At 36.0% G+C, this 24436-nt stretch overlaps 3 protein-coding genes across 3 annotated transcripts; all 3 read right to left on the bottom strand.

Annotated features, from left to right (window-relative positions):
• Window positions 1-930: 930 nt before the first annotated feature.
• On the bottom strand, window positions 931-2661 carry LOC131632915 (geraniol 8-hydroxylase-like). Its single transcript, XM_058903633.1, has 2 exons — window positions 1751-2661; window positions 931-1640 (listed from the first exon to the last, which is right to left on the bottom strand). The coding sequence occupies exons 1-2, from the start codon at window positions 2645-2647 to the stop codon at window positions 1068-1070; spliced, it is 1470 nt and encodes a 489-aa protein (XP_058759616.1). The 5' UTR covers window positions 2648-2661; the 3' UTR covers window positions 931-1067.
• A 16726-nt stretch (window positions 2662-19387) lies between these two features.
• Window positions 19388-21910, bottom strand: LOC131632927 (uncharacterized). Its single transcript, XM_058903643.1, has one exon. The coding sequence runs from the start codon at window positions 21908-21910 to the stop codon at window positions 19388-19390; it is 2523 nt and encodes an 840-aa protein (XP_058759626.1).
• Window positions 21911-22078: 168 nt separating this feature from the next.
• On the bottom strand, window positions 22079-23146 carry LOC131632928 (uncharacterized). The gene has a single exon (XM_058903644.1). The coding sequence runs from the start codon at window positions 23144-23146 to the stop codon at window positions 22079-22081; it is 1068 nt and encodes a 355-aa protein (XP_058759627.1).
• Window positions 23147-24436: the final 1290 nt, after the last annotated feature.

A 24436-nucleotide genomic window follows, 5' to 3' on the forward strand; every position in this document is an offset into this window, starting at 1 on the left:
AGCAAGGCTCGAGGTAGTTGACAAAATAGTGAAAACAGTAAATGCAAAGTTGTCCAGTCACGAAGCGCATTAAATGCATTCCAACTGTCATCTTCTCAAACGCCTATATATAGTGAAGTTCTGATCAGAAGCAGTAACAAATTTTTGAAAACATACTGAAAGGCTGTTGAAATCAAAACACACGAACTTCATCTTCAACCTCACATACTTTGTAATATTTAGTGAGTGTTAAGCTTAGAACTTAAGAGAAATATCACAGTTGTGATTATAGCTTTCTAAGAAGCATTTTGAATACTCTTTTAAACATTTATTTTACATTTATTTGTAAAAGGTTCCTAGAGTGATCAGTGAGATCAGTAGACTCTAGAAGACTTAGAAGTTTCTAAGTGGTGATTTCCTAGAGTGATCAAGGTGTGATCAGTATACTCTAGAAGACTTAGAGTGTTTCTAAGTGGATAACCATTGTAATCATGATTGATTAATGGATTAAATCCTCAGTTGAGGTAAATCACTCTAAGGGGGTGGACTGGAGTAGTTTCGTTAAAAACGAACCAGGATAAAAATATTGTGTTCATTGTTTTTATCTTAAGAGTTTTTAAAGTTACACTTATTCAAACTCCCCCTTTCTAAGTGTTTTTCTATCCTTCAAATATTGGATAATCTCTCACGAGAAATGAGGGGAGTGGTCTACCCTTGATTGGATAAGGGAAACCAGGATATATCTCTTTGTTATTTATTTTTACTGCATTATTTTGTGTCAACTTTATCATACTTCTCTTAACCAGAAAATAAACAAGACACTTTGTCTTCATTGCAAAACCAATAAAAATAAATAAACCATGAAAATAATGTTTAAACAAAGTTTAAGGTCAAAATGTCGAACTTGAGGGCATAACAAACTGAAACAAACAGTAAATTAAGAAAAACAAAAAGCATCATGGTAGTGTAAGGATAATAGAGACTTGTTGCATGTATGAATGATCAAGACAATAAACAAATATTTTTTTATTTCTTCACAATGAAGGAATGCGCCTTATACAAATTGAACAAAAGTACTTAATTGTATGTTATACTTTTTTAACTCTAATAGGAATAGCTCTCAATGGTTGATCAACGTCTCTGTCTCCATTTTCCTTTTTCCAGTCAAAAGAATTAATCAATGATCCTAACATTGTATGTAACATTCGTATAGCAAGTGGCATGCCAGGACACATTCTTCTCCCACCACCAAATGGTGTGAATTGAAAGTATTGGCCCTTAAAATTAATTTCCGACCCAAGAAACCTTTCAGGAGAAAACATATTTGGATTATTCCAAATACTAGGATTTCTTCCCATGGCCCATTCATTAACTAGAATCTGTGACCCTTGTGGAATAGTGTATCCACAAATTTTTACATCTTTCCTAGCTTTCCTTGGTAGTAAAAGTGGAGCAGATGGATGCAAACGTAATGTTTCTTTTACTACTGCTTGCAAATATGGGAGTTTCGTAATATCTGATTCGTCAATTGAATTTCCTATACCAATTACTTGCTCAAGCTCTTCTTTAGCTTTTGACATTACATGTGGATTGTGAACTAGTTCAGCCATGGCTCGTTCTATTGTGTAAGAAGTTGTATCGGTCCCCGCAACAAATAAATCCTATAACAAAGAAAAAAAATAATATAAATATTTCTTTCAAAAAATTATAACATATATTTAATAATAATAAAAAAAGATATATAATAAAAAAGTGAAGGAGAGAAAGTTACCAGAAACAAATGTTTAATCTTTGTGTTGTCCATCTTTTGACCATTCTCTTTAGAGATGTTGAGAAGCATGTCTAACATGTCATCATTTGGGACGTAATTTTCGTCTTCTCTTAACTTCAATCTTTTTGTAGTATAAGAATCAATAATTTGCAACAACTTTTCAAGATAAGTAGCTGATGTTCCTTTAATACCTTGTGGATCAAACATCCCTAAAGCAGGAAAAAAATCAACCAAGTTTGGTGTTCCAATGACTCTCACAAGATTTTCAATTATATCTTTATACTCATCGGTTTCACCAGCAGAATTAGCAAAATCCCTAGAGAAGAAAGTGTTTGACAAAAAATTCAATGTAGTCTTAAAAGCAGCTCTTCCAATATCTACTGCTTCACCCCTTATACTGCTTCTATCAATATCACATAAAAAGTCTTGAAGCTTGTTGCACCTTAGTTGATAACTAGCATCAAGTGTTTTGCTGGCAAACAGATGGTTTTTGCATATTTTCTTAAGGTCTCTCCAAAGATCGCAAGCTGGCATAAAGGGTAAGCTAAAATGCTGATGATCAAGGACTGCTACGGCTTGAGGAATAGTTCGGTCTGAGAGGAAGAGATCATGAGTTTGAAGCACTTCTTGTGCAATTTCTGGTGATGAAATCACAAAGGTTGTTATTTGACCTAACTTCAAATGCATTATTGGGCCATATATTTTGGAATATTGGGCTAACAAGTGTTGAGGTTTTTGTTTTCCTAATTCAAATTCAGTAGCACTTCGCAAAAGGGTAAGAAGTGAAGGCCCTGGTGGAAGATTGATATGTTTGTTGGTTCTACTGAATAATGTTATAGCAATGTATGATAAAAAGAGGAGGAACATTGTGGTTGCAAAATACATTTCTGAACTCATCTTATCTTATGAAATGTTATTGCTTGTTAATATTACTCAAAAATGAAAATAACTCATTTATATAGGCTGCTCATATATGTTAGTCGAAGTCAATAGTCAAAACATGTGCATGGAAATGTCATGGCTGGCGCGGCCTAGGTTGGTTGGTGATTATTTCACATTGTTCGAATTAACAAGTCAAGCCAGACAAATGTTTGACTGTTAGAGTCTCGGTTACCTTTAATTAAATAATAATAATACCACATAGAATTAAATATCTTCTTTATTCATGTGATTGCACCAAATATGGCAAATTATTGGGAAATATTTTAACAAGGTTTCAAAAGGTTGAATAATCTCAAGAGATGGCTAAAAAAAATTTAGCATCAAAGATGGCGCTAATTAATAATGATTTCAAAATTGTCAGCTTTCCGATATTGCGGCAAGAAAATATTATAATTAAACTAATTACTTGTTTTTAGTATTAAATGATACGTATTGAATTAACTTGAATGATTTGGTTATATATATATATATATATATATATATATATATATATATATATATATATATATATATATATATATATATATATATATATATATATATATATATATATATATATATATATATATATATATATATAGAGGAGGGATCAAATTACACCCGAAGTGTTACACCACGAGTTACACTCATTCAATAACTACATTTCGAATCAATATTTTTTAAATTCAACCGTTGGATTGAAACATAATATCATATAGATCATACCTATAAAGTTTGAGCTTAATCTATAATGATTTACTATACGATCAAGATATCCAAAGATTAACGTCAAAATGAGCTTTCATATAACGTTAATTTTGATGTAATTCAATGACATAGTAAATCATTATAGATTAAGCTCAAACTTTATAGGTATGATCTATATGATATTATGTTTCAATCCAACGGTTGTATTTAAAAAATATTAATTCGAAATGTAGTTATTGAACGAGTGTAACTCGTGGTGTAACTCTTCGGGTGTAATTTGATCCCTCCTCATATATATATATATATATATATATATATATATATATATATATATATATATATATATATATATATATATATGACATGAGAATGCCATATTTATATGAGAATGTGAGAATGAATCTGAACCATTGGATTTTAAAATAAATGGTGGAGATTGTTGGAAATTATGAGCATTAATTTCATCAAGTTATGTTCCAAAATGACAAATGTGAGAATGGCAATAAATGCTTCATAAATAGTCCCACATAGAAAGTGGAGCAAACTTTAAAAGCATTTATAAAGCACTTGGAACAATGTACATTCCAAAAAGAGCCAAAGAGGATAAAGTGCCGCATAGTCATACGTGGGCGTAGAGGCGCTAGTGGCGGCTTGTAGGCGCTAGAAAGCTTCGAAATACATAACATTTCATGAAGTGGTGCATTGTATTTTTCTGAACCATTGCAAATATATATTTTAAATAATATTGTTTCATGAAGAGTTGCAACTTATGAAACAGACATTTGCATGGGCTATAAATACAAGTCTGTTATTTCGGAATCAACACACAAATCATTATCCTCTGATATATTTTCCAGACATCTTCCTTGCATTCGAGTTTCTTCACCGGTCTTGTGCAGACTCGAGTAAGGCTGAATTATCCTGGGTATTCAGGCCGTTCCAACTCTAAGACAATCGAGAGTGTGCTTGAAATACTTTTAAGGAAAGTGATTCCGTTTGCGATCCAGCCTGGATCCATTCGATCTCTCCGATATTTCTAACAATCTTAAAAGTATTTGTTCTTCAATGGCTTCCGACGCTGCAGTTTCAAGCATCAAAGTTATGAACCAGGATCTTGTCAAATTGGATCGCTTTGATGGAACGAATTACACCAGATGGCAAGACAAGATGACATTCCTTCTGACTGCCCTGAAGATTCAATATGTCTTAGATCCTGACTTACCGCCAATTCCAGAACCAACAGATGATGATTCTGACGAAGTCAAAAAGGAACGCAAGAAACGTAAGGAGGACGAATTATTGTGTCGTGGACATATCCTAAATACATTATCTGATCGTCTCTACGACCTCTATACGGACAATCCCTCCGCGGTTGAGATATGGAAAGCCCTCGAGTTTAAGTTCAAGGCCGAAGAAGAAGGTACAAAAAAGTTTTTAATTTCTAAATACTTTGATTTTAAATTTATAGACGGCAAACCAATTCTTCCCCAAGTGCACGAATTGCAAGTCCTGGTGAACAAAATCAAAGCAGTGAAAATAGACATCCCAGAAACCTTTCAAGTTGGTGCAATCATTGCAAAATTGCCACTTTCGTGGAAAGGCTATAGAAAGAAATTGTTGCACAGTTCCGAGGATTTTTCCTTGGAGAAAATCCAGAACCATCTTCGAATCGAGGAGGAATCGAAGGCAAGGGAAAAATCAGAATCTGCAGGTCTTTCCAAAGCCAATGCCGTGACCAACAAAGAAAGAAAGAAGCATGATGGCAACAAGCGTCATCTAGGACCAAAAAAGGAACACAACAAGTTCAAGAATTCTGGGGGTCAAAAGGGTCCAAAGACCGGATGCTTTGTTTGTGGAAAACCTGGACACTATGCTCGAGATTGCAAGCACAACAAATCAAAGAATGAGATCAATGTTGTTCATTCAAATGATGACATAATCGCTACTGTGAGCGAAATTATGGCAATCAAGGGCAAAGTACAAGGTTGGTGGTACGATACATGTGCCACGGTGCATGTCTCCTATGATAGGGCTGCATTCAAAACCTATTCTGAGACAAATGATGGACAAGAGGTACAAATGGGAAATGAAGTACGATCTAAGGTTGTTGGGATTGGATCGGTTGAACTCAACTTTACTTCCAGAAAGAAAATTACTCTTGTCAATGTGCTTCATGTCCCCGACATGAATAGGAATCTTGTTAGTGGGGATTTATTGGGAAAACCTGGTATTAAATCTGTTTATGAATCGGGAAAACTTATATTGACCCGTAATGGTGTATTTGTTGGAAAAGGATATTCCGCTGAGGGAATGATCAAACTATGTATTATCAACAATATGATTAATGAAATTTCTAATTCTGCTTACATGCTTGATTCTGTTTCTTTATGGCATAATAGATTAGCACATACTGGTATTAGTTCAATGAAGAGACTAATTAAATCTGGAATGATATCATGTAACATCAATGATTTCAACAAATGTGAATTATGCGTTAAATCAAAGATGATTAAAAAACCTTTCAATTGTGTTGAAAGAAAGACAAATCTACTTGATCTTATACATTCAGATTTGTGCGAATTTAATGGCATGTTAAACCGTGGGGGAAACAGATATTTAATCACATTCATTGATGATGCTTCTAGATACACATATGTATATCTCTTAAAGCATAAAGATGAAGCTTTTAATGCCTTTAAGATTTATAAAGCAGAAGTAGAAAATCAATTAAGTAGAAGTATAAAAGTCCTTAGGAGTGACAGGGGCGGTGAATACTTCTCTACTGAATTTGATGCATTTTGTGAAGAACATGGCATAATACATGAATGTTCGGCGCCTAGAACACCGCAACAAAACGGCATGGCCGAAAGAAAGAATCGAACATATCAAGAGATGATGAATGCCATGTTAATGCATTCTGAATTACCTTTCAATTTATGGGGCGAAGCTTTACTATCCGCTTGTCACATAATAAATAGAATTCCTTTGAAGAAAACTGGTATTTCTCCATATAAGGTATGGAAAAACATGGCACCAAATATTGGTTATTTCAAAGTGTGGGGGTGTGTCGCTTACTACAAAAATATGGATCCTAAGAGAACCAAGTTGGGTCCTCGAGGGATAAGATGTGCTTTTGTTGGATATGCACAAAATAGTAAAGCATATAGACTTTTAAATTTAGAGTCTAATATCATTGTTGAATCCCGGGATGTAGAATTCTTTGAAAATCTTATCACTAAGGATAAAGAATCGGAGTCGGCCACAAATAAAGAATCTTGTGAAGAAGATTCTTCTCGGATTGTAGAAATACAACCTGAAGGCACTCCTCGGATCATTGAATCACAACCCGGACCTAGGATAAGCAAAAGAGTCCGGAAAACAAAGAACATAGGACCAGACGAAATTGATTCTCAATCCATTTCGTTTTATCTGGTCGAAGGAAATAGTACAAAATTTGTTCAAAGTATTTCGGTCATACTTCAAGTAGGGGATGATCCTAAAACTTATAAGGAAGCAATAACTTCCAGGGACTCCTCTTTTTGGAAGGATGCTATCAAAGATGAAATGGATTCAATTATGTCCAACCACACTTGGGAACTTGTCGACTTACCAAAGGGATCAAAGCCCATTGGATGCAAGTGGGTGTTTAAAAGAAAATATCATAGTGATGGTACTTTAAACACTTATAAAGCAAGATTAGTGGCAAAAGGATTCAGACAAAAGGAAGGTATAGATTATTTTGACACCTATGCACCGGTAGCAAGGACAACCACAATTCGATTGTTGTTTGCCTTAGCCTCTTTGAATGATCTTATAGTTCATCAAATGGATGTTAAAACAGCGTTCCTAAATGGAGATCTTGATGAGGAAATCTATATGGAACAACCAGAAGGCTACGTACTTCCTGGAAATGAACTAAAGGTGTGCAAACTTGTCAAATATTTATATGGATTAAAACAAGCACCAAAACAATGGCATCAAAAATTTGATTCTACAATATTGTCAAATGGATTTATTCCTAATTCTTGCGACAAGTGCTTGTATACAAAAGTGCACAACAACACGGTAATATTTTTGTGTCTCTATGTTGATGACATGCTAATAATTAGCAACAAAATGAATGGAATTTTAGAAACAAAGAAGTTTCTAACTTCCACTTTCAAGATGAAAGATCTTGGACTTGTTGACACAATTTTAGGAATAAAAGTCAAGCGAAATAGTGGGGGTTATGAACCTAATCAAACACACTATATTGAGAAAATGCTTGATAAGTTCAAACACTTAAAATTCAAGGAAGTAACCACTCCATTTGATCATGTAGTCAATGTAACACCCCAATTATACCCAAAGCATTTAGGCAAGAAAATATCAGAGTATTAAAATTTCATACAACACAATTAGGATGTTACACTAAGTAACCAAACAAACACCTTGAAAACAAACGGACATCACAGATGCCAAAAACATACACACCTGCCAATAACATGATACATAACACACGAAAGATATGAATATATATATATAGCTCTCACTCTCAAAGAGGAGTTTTCCAAAATAAAGTGTTTACAATACACAATGGCACGTCATCACATATACATGTTCAAAAGAGTCATATACAAATAAATAACAATAGACTCCCGACTCCCCGGTGTTACGTATCAGAGCGACCGACAAGACCAACTGGAGAACTACCTCTTCCAGGAGACTCCCAAAGCGGCTAATCTGCAGGATGCCACTCATGCATCAAATCAGCAGAAGGGTGAGAATATAATTCATAATGAAAAGCATGATAAATATAGTAATGCCAACAAGTATCATCAAGAATCCTACAACAAAGTAATCCACTCATTTAACCACAATCAATATATAAGTAATGCGACACATGAATGATAACATAAATTATAAAGACAGACAATGATGAATGAGACTCGACTGTGCATATGCATGTGGTACCAAATCCGGAGTAAAACTCCTCCTTGTCATTATGACAAATACACCTTGCCGAGCATTATGCTGGGACTTTATTCCACTCAGGAAGCCCGCAGGCTGTCGTCATCGAGCATGTAGCTCCCACTGATGACCCTTGCCGAGCATTATGCTGGGACTTTATTCCACTCAGGAAGCCCGCAGGCTGTCGTCATCGAGCATGTAGCTCCCACTGATGACCTCTTGCCACTCAGGCTAATATACCGTTACCGAGCATTAAGCTCCTACTGGTAACCAATGCCCGCAGGCCATCTGTTAACAGCATTCCGCCATTAACGTATTGAAATATTATGCTGTGCAAATATATGACTCTATTACACGACAACAACATCATCAACAATATAACACAATCACACACTCACGTTACATCGTTTATATTCTATCCAAAAGGATACATCACTAATTAATAACATCGTTATCAATTACATCACACCATAATTACCACACAGGCATTAATAAGCACACAGCACACATTCACCGTCAAAACATACTGGCCACATCGGCATAAATGATCGCATAATTGCATCACCTCAAATTAATATTGGCCATTGGCCCACAACCCTATCAATACATCATCAACAAGTTGTAATAACAACAATTCAACAATGATAATACATCATTCTCATAACAACAATTACTTGCCATAAGGCCACACATCATGTTAACAACAAACAACCAAACATCATCACATATCAATAATGAACATTCATTAATACATAACACATACGAACATGATTTCATGTTAATCCACACATCAACAACAATTGCAACCAAGCACTATGATTATTCACCAATCATATTGCGCATATAAATAATTATGTGTTTTCATCAACAAAAATTAAAACCAAGTAATCACAAGATAACCAAGCCTATACTATCATATAGAACATCCAACTAGCTTCCTAACGCTTCGAACGGCGTATAAAACGGAGTTACGGATCAAAAGTTACAAGGTTTCAAAGTTTGGATAATTGAACATACTACACAATTCATCACTTGATCCTAATAAAAATAACAGGAGACTACATCATATGAATCATTTAATTAGATGATAGTATAGTTCATTGCGTTAGCTTTCCAACGCTTCGAACGGCGACAAAATCGGAGTTACGGTTCAGAAGATACGAAGTTTCAAAGTTTTGGAAAAATAAAATATGCTGTTGGCCGCTCAGCGGGCCGCTTAGGCCGCTAAGCGGAAATTCCAGAAACGGACCAACGAAAACTCCGCTCAGCGGACCTGAGGCCGCTTAGCGGACCTGAGAAAAACCAGAAAAAACCCAGCACGAACAGAACTGTCTCAAGCCCCTTATACCCACCAAAACCACTCCAAAACATCATTATAACATCAATACAACACTTACATACCATAGAAACAACCTAACATCAAACTTTTCATGGTTGATTCATCAATATTTCTCAAAACCTAACATTTTATTCAAACTCAATCAAGCCATGGAAATGGAAAACAAACATGATCAATCACCATAACACAACAAGGATATGATTCTATACAAAATACCAACCAAGACATGTTTGAATCTTGTTATATCATGAAAACATCACAATTTCTTACAAAACAAGAGAAATGGAGAATATGGAAAGGATGAAGAAGATGAACAAGAACAAAACAAGAACAAGACTATAAGAATCATACATCCAAGATAAATTAGATTCACCCCCTTACCCGACTATAGCGACGATCGGAACTCGATTCGGATGAAAAACCACCAATCTCCACTTTTTCTTCTTTTCCTCTTCTTCTTTCTCTCTTCCCTTTCTTTCTCTCTTCTTTCCTTTTCTGTTTTTCTTTTTCTTTCTTTCTATCCTTTTTCCCTTCTTATCTCTTCTCCCACAAATATCTCTTAGCCACTTTACAAAATATCTCACTTTACGATCCAAACTCAATTGCTCAGAAAAACCCCAAAACACAGAATATTACCTTAATAATATTTCTAGTACCAAAAATATGAAAACCTTCAATTAAATATTAGTCTGCCATCCCGAACTAATACCGACTGAAACAACTCCAAAAACGGTAAAATTCCAATAAACGTCACAAACGTCCAAATTAAGCATATACTTATTTTTCCGGGCGTTACAACTCTCCCCCACTTAGAACATTTCCGTCCTCGGAAATATCCCAAACACAAACGAACCTGGATATGCTCTCGCATCCGACTAACCAACTATCAAGCCACGGAAGCAACGACACAATCAGCACCAACAACGAATCACTCTAGCTAAAAGCAAAACAACCAAAACACAACAACGACAATGAGATGCAATGCCCATACAATGCATTCATCGACTAACACCAAAACACAAGAAATAACCAAGACACAGACAACAACCCGGTCGCACAACATCCAAATAACCATGCCAAGACATAGCAGTCAAACATGTAACCAAAACATCTGGTGGTCTTATAATTCCTACCACATCCACTGTCCACAATTTGAACTCTAACAATTCATACACACACATACGAACCGCGTCATTCACGCTTCCGATGCACACTCTGATTTCCCACAACAAACAGATTTACCAATTACATATCCAACTTCCAGCCTTTTCTAGTATTCACCAGAAACTCATTGTTCTCTCTTAACATACTCAACCTCTTAATATGTTGTGTCAGCTCGCACACCAGACAAAAGTCTTTGTATTATCTAATCAAAGGAAAAAAGCTAATCCAAACACATCCTTGTTTCACAACACAAGCCCTCATAGATCCTTAAGTGACCAAATCGCCCTCTCAGTCTGACCATCCGTTTGAGGATGATACGCCAAACTCAAACGCAACTTCGTACCCAAAGTACTTTGAGAACCTTCTCAAAATTTCCGAAATAAACCTCGGATCTCAATCTGAACAATACCTTTCGAAACACCATGCAAACAAACAAACCAACAAACAATTTTATCAACATACCACTCGCCAGTACTTCCATCGGTTAGTCCATTCTTATCTAAATAACGTGAGCAGATTTCGTCAATATATCCACAATGACCCAAATCGCCTCACAATTACTCGACGTCCTCGGCAAACCAGAAACAAAATCCATAGAAATGCTATTCCACTTCTACTCAGGAATGGATAACAGTTACATGAAAGCAGACGACTCCTGACAAGTCAAACACAAATAAATAAATCCCTTCATATCCTTCTTCATTACCTTGCCACTAAAAATGACCTTCTCAAATCTTGATACATCTTAGTAGCATCAGGATGAATACTCATATCACTACGACACACCTCACCCAAAGTCCTCTTTTCAAATCCGAACATTAGGAATACAAACTTGATCATGACATCCCATGACATTGCTCTTATCAATCCGAAGATCACCATCTTTATCTTTGACTAATAAATGTCATCTTATCAACCCATTCAAATCCGATTTCTGACCTTTTCTAATCTCATCAAGAATACCATAAGTAAGCTTTCGCATAAAAAGCTTAACACCTGAAGAAGTCGCTTTACGAACCAAACTCAAATCCTTTCAAAAATCTTAACTTGCATAAAAGCATAAACCACCACTTACCCCTTTCTGCATTAGAACTTCTTGCAAACCCAACAAAGAAACATCCCAAAACACCACAAACAGTTCTAACAGATCCGGCAAAATCAAAATAGGAATGATAGTCAACCTCCTCTTAGACCCTTGAACATTCACTTCACTCAACCAAAAACTCACATAAGGAAACTTAGCAAACAACTTCTTCTTCCCAACACGGACAAAACAATTCTCAAATACTTAGCATGATCATCTTGACACTGATGATATCCATACTTCAAATCAAACTTGCAAAACAAACAAGCTCAAACCAACTTGATCCGTCAAAATATCAATCCTTGAAAGTGGATACTTTTCCTTAATTGTCACTTTTCTCAATTGTCTAAAATTGACACAAAGCCTGATAGAACCTTCCTTCTTAACCAACAAAACACGTGCACCCTACGGCAACATGCTCGAACGAACAAACCTCTTCTCAAGAAAATCCTTAAGTTGACTCCTCAACTCTTTCAACTCAGAAGTTGGCATCCGATACGGAACCCTCAACACAACAATAGTTCTAGGAACTAAATCCGTCAAAACAGAACTCCAAGACATAATTCCTCTTTTCGACGATGAATCAATTAAACCTTCAAGAAACACTTATACAAATGCGCTACTATCCGCAATTCCAACAGTCGCTCTTCCTCAAGAACATCCAAAGTTGTCGACAACATAAACAACTTCGTACCACCTTGCACCGACTCATTCACTTCCAATATTATCAAACTAGCCAGATAAGCCTATCATGTCCAATACGATTCCGTCTACTATCAACAAGAGATTAAGGGTGATCAAGTCCTCAATTTGTCAATAGGTAGTCGACAATCATAATAGAGTATAAACTATCAGTACCAACATTAATAATATTCCTTTCCAACTTTTGCTCATAGCACAGAAGCACTATGGTTCCATAATTCACAAACCTCTCAAGATCATCTGAACCAGCCAACCCGACGTCTTGTAGCTACATACCTAAACACTTCTAACAATATCTCAAAACAAAATTCCTGAGATCCTACTCATCTCTTCATACTCCTAATTCTTACTCGAGTTCCAAAACGTTTCCAACAACGTCAATAACTCCTACAACAAAGTCTACCACAATACTTTCCTTAATCATTGATCCAACAACGACACCTCACACAAGGCTACTCTAACCACAACTTCATAGTCCATCAGTAGCGTTAGAGCATCACAACTTTCTAAATTCCATTCCTTAGAAATAACCAAAATCTACTCCGAGACACTCCAACTTGATTAACAACCAAAGTCTTAAGTCCAAGTCGCCTTCACTTCAAAAAAACAACAAATTCCAACAACACTAGTACTGCTGCCCTCAGTAGCATACTAACATCTTGCAACTGAAACATACCCGAGAAGCATATCTTCTCCCCCACTAGGCTTCAAACCACTCATGCATACACCCGACTAGAGGCACAACAAGTACTGATAGTGCTCCACACACTTATCACATACTGAGGAATTAAACAACATTAGACAACACTGGACGGAAAGACCGGCCTGCTCTGATACCACTAATGTAACACCCCAATTCTACCCAAAGCATTTAGGCAAGAAAATATCAGAGTATTAAAATTTCATACAACACAATTAGGATGTTACACTAAGTAACCGAACAAACACCTTGAAAACAAACAGACATCACCGATGCCAAAAGCATACACACCTGCCAATAACATGATACATAACACACGGAAGATATGAACATATATATATATATATATATATATATATATATATATATATATATATATATATATATATACACGTATAGCTCTCACTCTCAAAGAGGAGTTTTCCAAAATAAAGTGTTTACAATACACAATGGCACGTCATCACATATACATGTTCAAAAGAGTCATATACAAATAAATAACAATAGACTCTCGACTCCCCGGTGTTACGTATCAGAGCGACCGACAAGACCAACTAGAGAACTACCTCTTCCAAGAGACTCCCAAAGCGGCTAATCTGCAGGATGCCACTCAAGCATCAAATCAGCAGAAGGGTGAGATTATAATTCATAATGAAAAGCATGATAAATATAGTAATGCCAACAAGTATCATCAAGAATCCTACAACAAAGTAATCCACTCATTTAACCACAATCAATATATAAGTAATGCGACACATGAATGATAACATAAATTATAAAGAAAGACAATGATGAATGAGACTCGACTGTGCATATGCATGTGGTACCAAATCCGGAGTAAAACTCCTCCTTGTCATTATGACAAATACACCTTGCCGAGCATTATGCTGGGACTTTATTCCACTCAGGAAGCCCGCAGGCTGTCGTCATCGAGCATGTAGCTCCCACTGATGACCCTTGCCGAGCATTATGCTGGGACTTTATTCCACTCAGGAAGCCCGCAGGCTGTCGTCATCGAGCATGTAGCTCCCACTGATGACCTCTTGCCACTCAGGCTAATATACCGTTACCGAGCATTAAGCTCCTACTGGTAACCAATGCCCGCAGGCCATTTGTTAACAGCATTCCGCCATTAACGTATTGAAATGTTATGCTGTGCAAATATATGACTCTATTACATGACAACAACATCATCAACAATATAACACGATCATACACTCACGTTACATCGTTTATATTCTATCCAAAAGGATACATCACTAATTAATAACATCGTTATCAATTACATCACACCATAATTACCACACAGGCATTAATAAGCACACAGCACACATTCACCGTCAAAACATACTGGCCACATCGGCATAAATGATCGCATAATTGCATCACCTCAAATTAATATTGGCCATTGGCCCACAACCCTATCAATATATCATCAACAAGTTGTAATAACAACAATTCAACAATGATAATACATCATTCTCATAACAACAATTACTTGCCATAAGGCCACACATCATGTTAACAACAAACAACCAAACATCGTCACATATCAATAATGAACATTCATTAATACATAACACATACGAACATGATTTCATGTTAATCCACACATCAACAACAATTGCAACCAAGCACTATGATTATTCACCAATCATATTGCGCATATAAATAATTATGTGTTTTCATCAACAAAAATTAAAACCAAGTAATCACAAGATAACCAAGCCTATACTATCATATAGAACATCCAACTAGCTTCCTAACGCTTCGAACGGCGTATAAAACGGAGTTACGGATCAAAAGTTACAAGGTTTCAAAGTTTGGATAATTGAACATACTACACAATTCATCACTTGATCCTAATAAAAATAATAGGAGACTACATCCTATGAATCATTTAATTAGATGATAGTATAGTTCATTGCGTTAGCTTTCCAACGCTTCGAACGGCGACAAAATCAGAGTTACGGTTCAGAAGATACGAAGTTTCAAAGTTTTGGAAAAATAAAATATGCTGTTGGCCGCTCAGCGGGCCGCTTAGGCCGCTAAGCGGAAATTCCAGAAACGGACCAACGAAAACTCCGCTCAGCGGACCTGAGGCCGCTTAGCGGACCTGAGAAAAACCAGAAAAAACCCAGCACGAACAGAACTGTCTCAAGCCCCTTATACCCACCAAAACCACTCCAAAACATCATTATAACATCAATACAACACTTACATACCATAGAAACAACCTAACATCAAACTTTTCATGGTTGATTCATCAATATTTCTCAAAACCTAACATTTTATTCAAACTCAATCAAGCCATGGAAATGGAAAACAAACATGATCAATCACCATAACACAACAAGGATATGATTCTATACAAAATACCAACCAAGACATGTTTGAATCTTGCTATATCATGAAAACATCACAATTTCTTACAAAATAAGAGAAATGGAAAATATGGAAAGGATGAAGAAGATGAACAAGAACAAAACAAGAACAAGACTATAAGAATCATACATCCAAGATAAATTAGATTCACCCCCTTACCCGACTATAGCGACGATCAGAACTCGATTCGGATGAAAAACCACCAATCTCCACTTTTTCTTCTTTTCCTCTTCTTCTTTCTCTCTTCCCTTTCTTTCTCTCTTCTTTCCTTTTCTGTTTTTCTTTTTCTTTCTTTCAATCCTTTTTCCCTTCTTATCTCTTCTCCCACAAATATCTCTTAGCCACTTTACAAAATATCTCACTTTACGGTCCAAACTCAATTGCTCAGAAAAACCCCAAAACACAGAATATTACCTTAATAATATTTCTAGTACCAAAAATATGAAAACCTTCAATTAAATATTAGTCCGCCATCCCGAACTAATACCTACTGAAACAACTCCAAAAACGGTAAAATTCCAATAAACGTCACAAACGTCCAAATTAAGCATATACTTATTTTTCCGGGCGTTACAGTCAAGCTTGAAAAGAATGATGGAAGAGAAGTGGCTCAACTAGAATATGCAAGTGCAATCGGATGTCTTATGTACTTAATGCAATGTACCAGACCTGACATATCTTTTGCAGTTAGTAAAATGAGTAGATTTACTAGCAACCCGAGTAATGAACATTGGAAGGCAATCACGAGAATTTTTGGCTATTTACTGAAAACCAAAAATCTTGGCCTTCATTATGGTAAGTTTCCTGCCATATTATAAGGATATACCGATGCGAGTTGGATATCAAATGTTGGAGATCATAAATCTACAACTGGTTGGATATTTACACTAGCTGGAGGAGCAATTTCTTGGAGGAGCAAGAAACAAACATGCATTACTCTTTCGACCATGGAATCAGAGTTTGTGGCTCTCGCTTCCGCTGGTCAAGAAGCAGAATGGTTGAGGGATCTCCTTTTGGAAGTTCCATTGGCTAAGGATAATGTTTCAAAGGTTATGATACACTGCGATAGCCAAGCCACTCTAGCAAGAGCATTCAGCGAAGTGTATAATGGAAAGTCTAGGCATATAGGACTTAGACATTCGTTCGTGAGAAAATTGATTAAGGATGGAATCATTTCACTCACGTATATACGAACAAGCTATAATTTGGCTGATCCGTTTACTAAGCCACTGTCCAGAGACTTAGTAAAAACAACCTCGAGAGGCATGGGGTTGAAACTCGTTGAGTAAGAGTTCCGACAACGGCGGCAACCCAATCTTATGTTAACAGAACATTAACTTCAAGATTTTCAATGGGTAACAACAAGTCGTTGATTTGGATAATTTTCGAACATTTCGTGATAATGTTGACTTTAAAATGAGGGTTGAGTTTTACTTTAAAAAACTCTTAATGAAGTTCAAATACCAAGGGTACGTGTCTTGTGGAAAAGGACACAATATGAACTTCACCTATGTGAATTTCGAGATGGTGCCGTCTCGAAGTGAGAGTTAGAGTTTCTCTCATGAAAAATTCATGAAACAGGATAGCACATGGCCATAAATAAGTGCTAAGCGAGTTATGCAGAGGAAGAACCTTTAAAGAGTGTGTGTGAGACAACACCGGTCTAATCATATGGATTCATGGTTTAAAAGCTTTGCTACCTAATATTCCGATTAAACTTTGTGTTGTCCTCACTAAGGTTAAGTTTTAAATCGAAAGATACCTAACTGTATTAACACTCTTTATATTAAATTTCTGGAAAATTATTAGATTTGTCATTATTAGAACAAGTGGGGGATTGTTGGAAATTATGAGCATTAATTTCATCAGGTTATGTTCCAAAATGACAAATGTGAGAATGGCAATAAATGCTTCATAAATAGTCCCACATAGAAAGTGGAGCAAACTTTAAAAGCATTTATAAAGCACTTGGAACAATGTACATTCCAAAAAGAGCCAAAGAGGATAAAGTGCCACATAGTCATATGTGGTGGTCCCAAGCCTTATGCCACTTGTCTCTACCAAAAACACCATCGCCGGTGTCACCACCGGCGACACCGGCTCCGGCTCCGGGACCGGGTCCGAGGGCGTAGAGGCGCTAGTGGCGACTTTATATTATCTTACATTATTTAGGTTTCATAAAAGTATTATATTTATAATTTTTCTGTCTCAAAATTAATATCATTTTAAAATACAATGCAATATTATTTTTCTTCCACTAATATATCTTATTAATTGAACTTTATTATATTTAACTATTTCACTAATTAATTAATAAAAATATTCTAAATAAATTATACTATTTTTTCCTTGATATAAATTGAATTAATCATATTTTAAAATCAGTGTACAGTTTAAATTTGACGTACGAGATGATGTTATTACAGTCGTTGTATTTTATTTTTTACTTTAACAAATAAAATAGTACACTCTTACAATTATTTTTACTTCTTTTTCTTTTACTATTCAGTTTCACAAATATTAAAGCAATCAACAAATTTTGTTTTCATAAAATAATTTAACTTTTTTTTTTTATATTATTTTCAATCAATTATTATCTCATTTTATATATCTTTATCTTTGGAATAAATAATTAAGAGTATCATTAAAAAAATCAATAATTAATTTTATATTAAATTTTATAAAAGAAAAATTATTATTAATAATTTTTCCAAATGTTAAAAGAGAAAATATTATTTATTAGTTGGTTACTTAGAATTCACATGAGTTAAAGTTTTTTTCAAATAGTTCTTGGTTGTCTTTGGTAAAAATTAGCGGTTGACTGATAAGTTAACTGATAGTTGATAGCTAATGACTAATAGCTTATAACTAATGACTAATAACTTATAGCTAATAAATTAATTGAAATGTTTGGTAAGATTAACGACTCAACTAGTTGATTAATTAAATTACATAAAAATATTTAATATGTATTTACTTTATTTTAAGTTAAAATAAATTATAGAGGGTAAAGTGGATTTTAATTAAAATAATAAGAGTAAAAATAGAAAAAAAAATGATAAGCTATAAGTTAAAACGTGATTTGAAATAGCGTCTAGCAAATAAGCTATAAACTAGTAAAATAAACTATAAATTCGTATGAAAAAACTCTTATTAAACAGGTCTTTTATTATTGTACGAGCTTATAAACTATAAACTATAAGCTAAAAAAAAAGACATGCCAAAGAGAACCCTTGTATATATATTTTTTTAATAAATTTTGATTTATTAATAATCATACAGTATATAAAAAAACTTTACATGAATATTAATCTATCAATTAAGAGATACTCCTCTTCCATGCGTTACTCGTTAAGAGCATCCTACTTTGACTCCTAGTTTTTGTGAGTGTCTTGATCATTGATAATAGATTAGCTTTGAAACTTATTAACTTATATAAGCAATTGGGTTGCTCCTTAGTTGAGTGATGAGGCTGAAGTAGCTATATTAGTTGGTATGAAGAAAACAGATAACCACCAGAAGGTTGCACGAATGACTAGGGGTTGTTGTCGTGATTGATTTCTTCTTATAATGTATGTAGTCTTGGCAACATAACTAAAAAGACAAGGGTCAAGGATTTTTTTTTAATAAGCAATTGATTATAAGATATCGCACTAGGGGTGCAACACTTACATCGAAGAAACACTAGGGTGTTTTGATACAAAGTAAAGGAAATTTATACCAATCATAGAAGTTTATCCTACTAGGAAGCTCCTTGTTGCTAGCCCATCTCCATGAAAAAAACATAATGTTTGATATCACCTCGTCGAAGCTAAAGGTGCCTTCTTCAAATACCATATTATTTCTCATATTCCAAATACACCAAATTAAGGCTATCCAAACTGAATTTAGAACAACTTTAATGTTGGTGTTTTTCACCTTTTGTTGGATACTCCCAAAACTCTTGAACTCCTCTAAAGAAAGCTTCAAATCATTCCCCAACCACATGTAAATTTTAATCCATACCGCCTTTGTAGCTTGGCAATGGAAAAAAAGATGATCCAACGTTTCCGGGTGATTTGAACAAAAAAGACAATCTATGGAAGAAAGAGTAGGCACACCTCTATTGACGAGTTGGTCTTTTAAAGGTAACCTATTGATGAAGAATCTCCACGCAAAAATCTTGATCTTTTCCGGAATGTTGGTCTTCCAAATGACTTCCAACAACTTGGTAATTGGGATTGGCCAAGCTAACTCCTTTGCATTTGAGACCAAATGCGACACACTAGACACCGAGAAGGTTCCGTTGGAAGATAACTTCCAATGGAAATCAACCGATGCCAACAAGTCCGGCGCCTTCCCTTGAAGAATCATTCTCAAGTCCCTAAGCTCCTCGCCAATAATCAAGTCCGAAGCGGAAGTGGTGGAGGAAGAAGCCATCGGAACCGAAGAGTTCAACACATCCGCACCAAAAATGTCTTCTAATTTCCAAGTGATCTCACCTTGGTTAGAAGAGTAGAGATCACTCACCGAGCAAAGATTGTTGGTTGTTCTAGCAAACAAGAACGGAAAAGTGACTCTAAGCGGATGTTCATCCACCCAACAACTATACCAAAAGAGAATATTGTTTCCTTGCTTAAACTCACATTTAACCCATTCGTTAAATCCTTGGTTCAAATCGTCCTCTTTAAAGTCATTAAGAACGATATCTCTCCACCAACGGGAATCATCTCCATTTAAAAGATCCTTGCTTGAAGCCAACACTTTAGTCTTAGGATTGTGGTATCTCAAGAGTAAGAATCTACTCCAAATAGCGTTATCTTCCTTTAAAATTCTCCACTTCCATTTAAGAAGAAGGGATTTGTTCATTTCTCCCACATCTCTAATTCCTAACCCTCCTTTCTCTTTAGGCTTGCACACATTCTCCCACTTCACCCAATGTATACATCTAGATTTAGAATTCCCGCACCACAAAAAGTTGCTAAGGAGACTTCTTATGGCTTGAATGATTTTGCTCGGAGCTTTGTAGAACGAAAGTGTAAAGATAGGATTAGCATTAAGCACGGAGCCAATAAGAGTAACCCTCCCACCAATGGATATGTTTCTTCCTCTCCATATAGAAAGTCTTGTTTTTATGTTGTCTATCACCTCTTGGCACACCTTATTCTTGTGCGCACCTTCGCCCACCCAAATACCAAGGAATTTAAAAGGGAAACAACCTTTTCTACACGCAAGGAAGATGGTCGCCGAGTTAAAAAACCAATCTCCTATGTGCTTTCCATACAAGTTACTTTTATGAAAATTGATTTTCAAACCGGATACCAATTCAAAACCTCTCAACAACACTTTTAAACTCCAAAGGTTATCATATGTAGGTTCTCCTAGTATGATGGTATCATCCGCAAATTGGAGAATATCCACAAAGTCGTTGACCCCATACTTGAAAGGTTTAAAGTCACCCACCTCCACGGATTTTTTAGTTAAAGCGGTCAATCCTTCCATAGCAAGAACAAACAAGAAGGGAGACATGGGATCTCCTTGTCGCAAACCTCTTTGGACCTTGAATTCTCTAGTTGCACTTCCATTTACCAACACGGACATGAAATTGGTAAAAATACTAGCTTCCATCCATTTCATCCATCTTTTGCCAAAACCCATTTTCACCAAAATCCACCTTAAATAATTCCAAGAAATTGAGTCATACGCCTTTTCGAAGTCCACTTTAAGGAGTAAACACCCCTTCTTCTTTCTCTTTGCCCAATCAAGGATTTCATTAACCATTAGCACTCCATCCATCATACTTCTACCCGGAACAAAAGCGGTTTGATTGATAGAGACCAATTTATCCACTACACATCTCATTCTAGCCGCTAGCATCTTTGCAATGATCTTATAAATACTCCCCACTAAGCAAATGGGACGATATTCAAACAAATCTTGCGGATTCTTCTTCTTAGGGATTAGAGCAAGAAAAGAAGAGGTGATGGATTTAACAAGGGTACCTTTGTGGTAGAAGTCATTGCAACACTTCATAAAGTCTTCTTTAATGATGATCCAATTCCTTTTGTAGAACTCCAAAGAAAACCCATCCGGCCCCGGACTCTTGTTGCCATCGCAAGACCAAATAGCTTCCTTCACTTCATCTTCTTCAATAGGTTTCTCTAAAGCCGATGCATCATCCAAAGACAAAGTGTTTAGATTGATCCCTCTAAGCTCCGGTCTTAACATACAATCTTCTTTAAACAACTTCTCAAAGTGCTTGAATGTGTGCTCTTTAATTTCTTCAACCCCCTCTAGCCTTCGCTCCGTAGATTCAATGGAACAAATGGCATTCCCTCTTCTTCTTTCTTTTAAAGAATTGTGAAAAAAACAAGTGTTGTCATCACCTTCGGAAAGTCAAAGTTGTCTCGACTTTAATCTAAGCAAGCCTTCTCGCTTATTTATGTTGTCCCAAAAATCCTCCGCCACTTTAAATCTTTTTGCTACGACGTCATCCGGAACATTACCTGCAAAATGAACAAACACGTTATCTAAAGAGTGCAACTCTCTCACATCACTATTGATTTTGAGATCAATCCATCCATAGACACTCTTGTTCCACCAAACAATCCGGTTTTTAAGAGTTTTCAACTTTTCGACCAAGCAATAATCAGCTCTTCCTTTAACCACTATCTTCTCCCATTCCTCCTTCACAAAGATATCAAACTCTTCATGTTTGAACCACATATTATTGAACTTGAAAGGTTTGGAGCCCCAATTCTTTCTATTGTCTTTTAACCAAATAGGCGTATGATCGGACACATCCCTCTCGCCTATGTATTGTCCTTCCACCTTCCAATCCTCAACGAAACAATCCGATAGAAGAAATCTATCAATCCTACTCATAGACTTGCCATTACTTCTAATCCAAGTAAACTTGCCTCCTATTGTAGGAAGATCCACCAACTCCATTTCCTCTAGGAATTCTTTGAAAAGCATTATCTCCCTCCTATAGCTATGACTTGAAGTCCCGATTCTTTCTTCTACCGAAGTAATAGAATTAAAATCTCCTCCTATGCACCACGAGCCTTTAACGTTATTGTTTTTGAACTCACAAATCCTCTCCCACGATCTCTTCCTCGTGTTCAAGTCACAAGAAGCATAGACATTCACAAAGTAAATGAGTTTACCTTCCTTTTCCGCACAAAGGCCTAAGAAGCCCTCTCCACGAAAACTAAAGACAATATTGAAGAAGTCCTTCTTCCACATAGTAAGGATGCCTCCCGACGCCCCATTAGCATCCAAAAAAGACCACTCCACTTGATTGTCACCCCACAATTCTTTCACAACATTACTCTCCAATCCACTTAATTTCGTCTCTTGTATAAAACAAATATCAACATCTCCTTTTTGTATGTGGTAGCCTACTCTCTTCCTCTTGGCCCGACTTCCTCCTCCTCTTAAGTTTCGAGAGAAAATAATCATTGGATAGGTTGATTGTCGATCCCCTTCGTTTCCTCTCCCCCTTTGGTATCCCTCTCTTCCATCTCCTCTAGTTTTACTATTGGATCGAACCTGTCTGAAATGTTTTTAATGCCTAGCTTGACCATAGAATTCCACAGCCCCTCCGCCGCCTTATTCAACACTCCATTGGAAATTCTTCTGTTGCAATTTGATATGTCGGCACTGGATATAGAGTCACATGTTAAAAGTAATCCTCCGGACAAAAAATTCGGCTTTAAGAAAAGACTTTTCTTATTGGAATGATAAGCTTCTCCATGATGAGCATCCTCCTTCCCATCTTGCAGACGGACACCCACTGGGTAAATAAAATTGTGAGTTTGCTCCCCTAGGTCTAACACTTCTCTTATTTTCTTTCTAGATTTTTTGCAATTTTTTATCCTCTTGCAATGATCATCAAAACATAAGCTTTGTTTCCCTTTGATATTTGCATCTTTTATCTTGGTGTGCTTCACTGCTTTCTTTATCGGCACCGCATGGATCTTTGGGAGTTTAGAGAATTTTTTGTTAGTGTTGTTCCGCCCATGCATGCATGTATTTGCCAAAATCTCCTCGTTTTGGTCAACGTGACCTCGTTTGCCCAATGAGGTAGGAGTATATATCTCCACTTGGCCCACTTCATTATAAAACTCATTCTCGCCTTGGCCCACTAAATTGACAGAATTATCCTCTCTCCACGTCATCTTTGGGACTTTCTTGTCTAAAAAAGTTGGAGCACCCGCTTGGGTGGGGGCCACCACACACGCGTTTCTTTTGCTATCCTCGTGGCATCTCTCCTTAGCATCATTCTCTTCCTCCAATAAAATATTATTGATAAACAGACCACCTGGGCCCACCCCTTCTATCTCCTTGTTAAAAGAGCATTTCTTCCCCTCTTCTATGGTCAAATCCACCGCTACGCTTGCAGTATTCATGGAAATTGCATCTGTGGTACTTATGCTTTCCGATACGCAAGTGTTTACGGTGATTTCCGGTAAACAACCGCTAGTCTTCTAAATTATAATAAATATGATTTGGTTACTCGCAGGATCGACTAGATTGATCCTAGGACATAGTCAAAAAGATTGTTATTTATGATGATTCGGACCATGTTTATGATTTTGCCTTGAAAATAAGAATTACTCAATCGAAACAATAAAGGTTAGTAGTCACTTGGTTATACACGTAAATATAACTTCAGCGAAAGGTAAGTCAAGATAAAACATAAGATAAAAACTGTAAAAGTGCAAGAATCTTAAAATGCAAAAAATGTTA

The sequence above is a fragment of the Vicia villosa genome, unplaced genomic scaffold, assembly GCF_029867415.1.
Source record: "Vicia villosa cultivar HV-30 ecotype Madison, WI unplaced genomic scaffold, Vvil1.0 ctg.001052F_1_1, whole genome shotgun sequence".
Taxonomy (NCBI): domain Eukaryota; kingdom Viridiplantae; phylum Streptophyta; class Magnoliopsida; order Fabales; family Fabaceae; genus Vicia; species Vicia villosa.

Excerpts from the sequence above, each read along its gene's own strand:
- LOC131632915 (XM_058903633.1), bottom strand. The coding sequence starts at position 2,647 with ATGAGTTCAGAAATGTATTTTGCAACCACAATGTTCCTCCTCTTTTTA. Across the intron at positions 1,641-1,750 it reads AGATTAAACATTTGTTTCTG|GATTTATTTGTTGCGGGGAC; the intron begins GTAACTTTCTCT and ends TCTTTGTTATAG.
- LOC131632927 (XM_058903643.1), bottom strand. The coding sequence starts at position 21,910 with ATGTTAAGACCGGAGCTTAGAGGGATCAATCTAAACACTTTGTCTTTG.
- LOC131632928 (XM_058903644.1), bottom strand. The coding sequence starts at position 23,146 with ATGATTATTTTCTCTCGAAACTTAAGAGGAGGAGGAAGTCGGGCCAAG.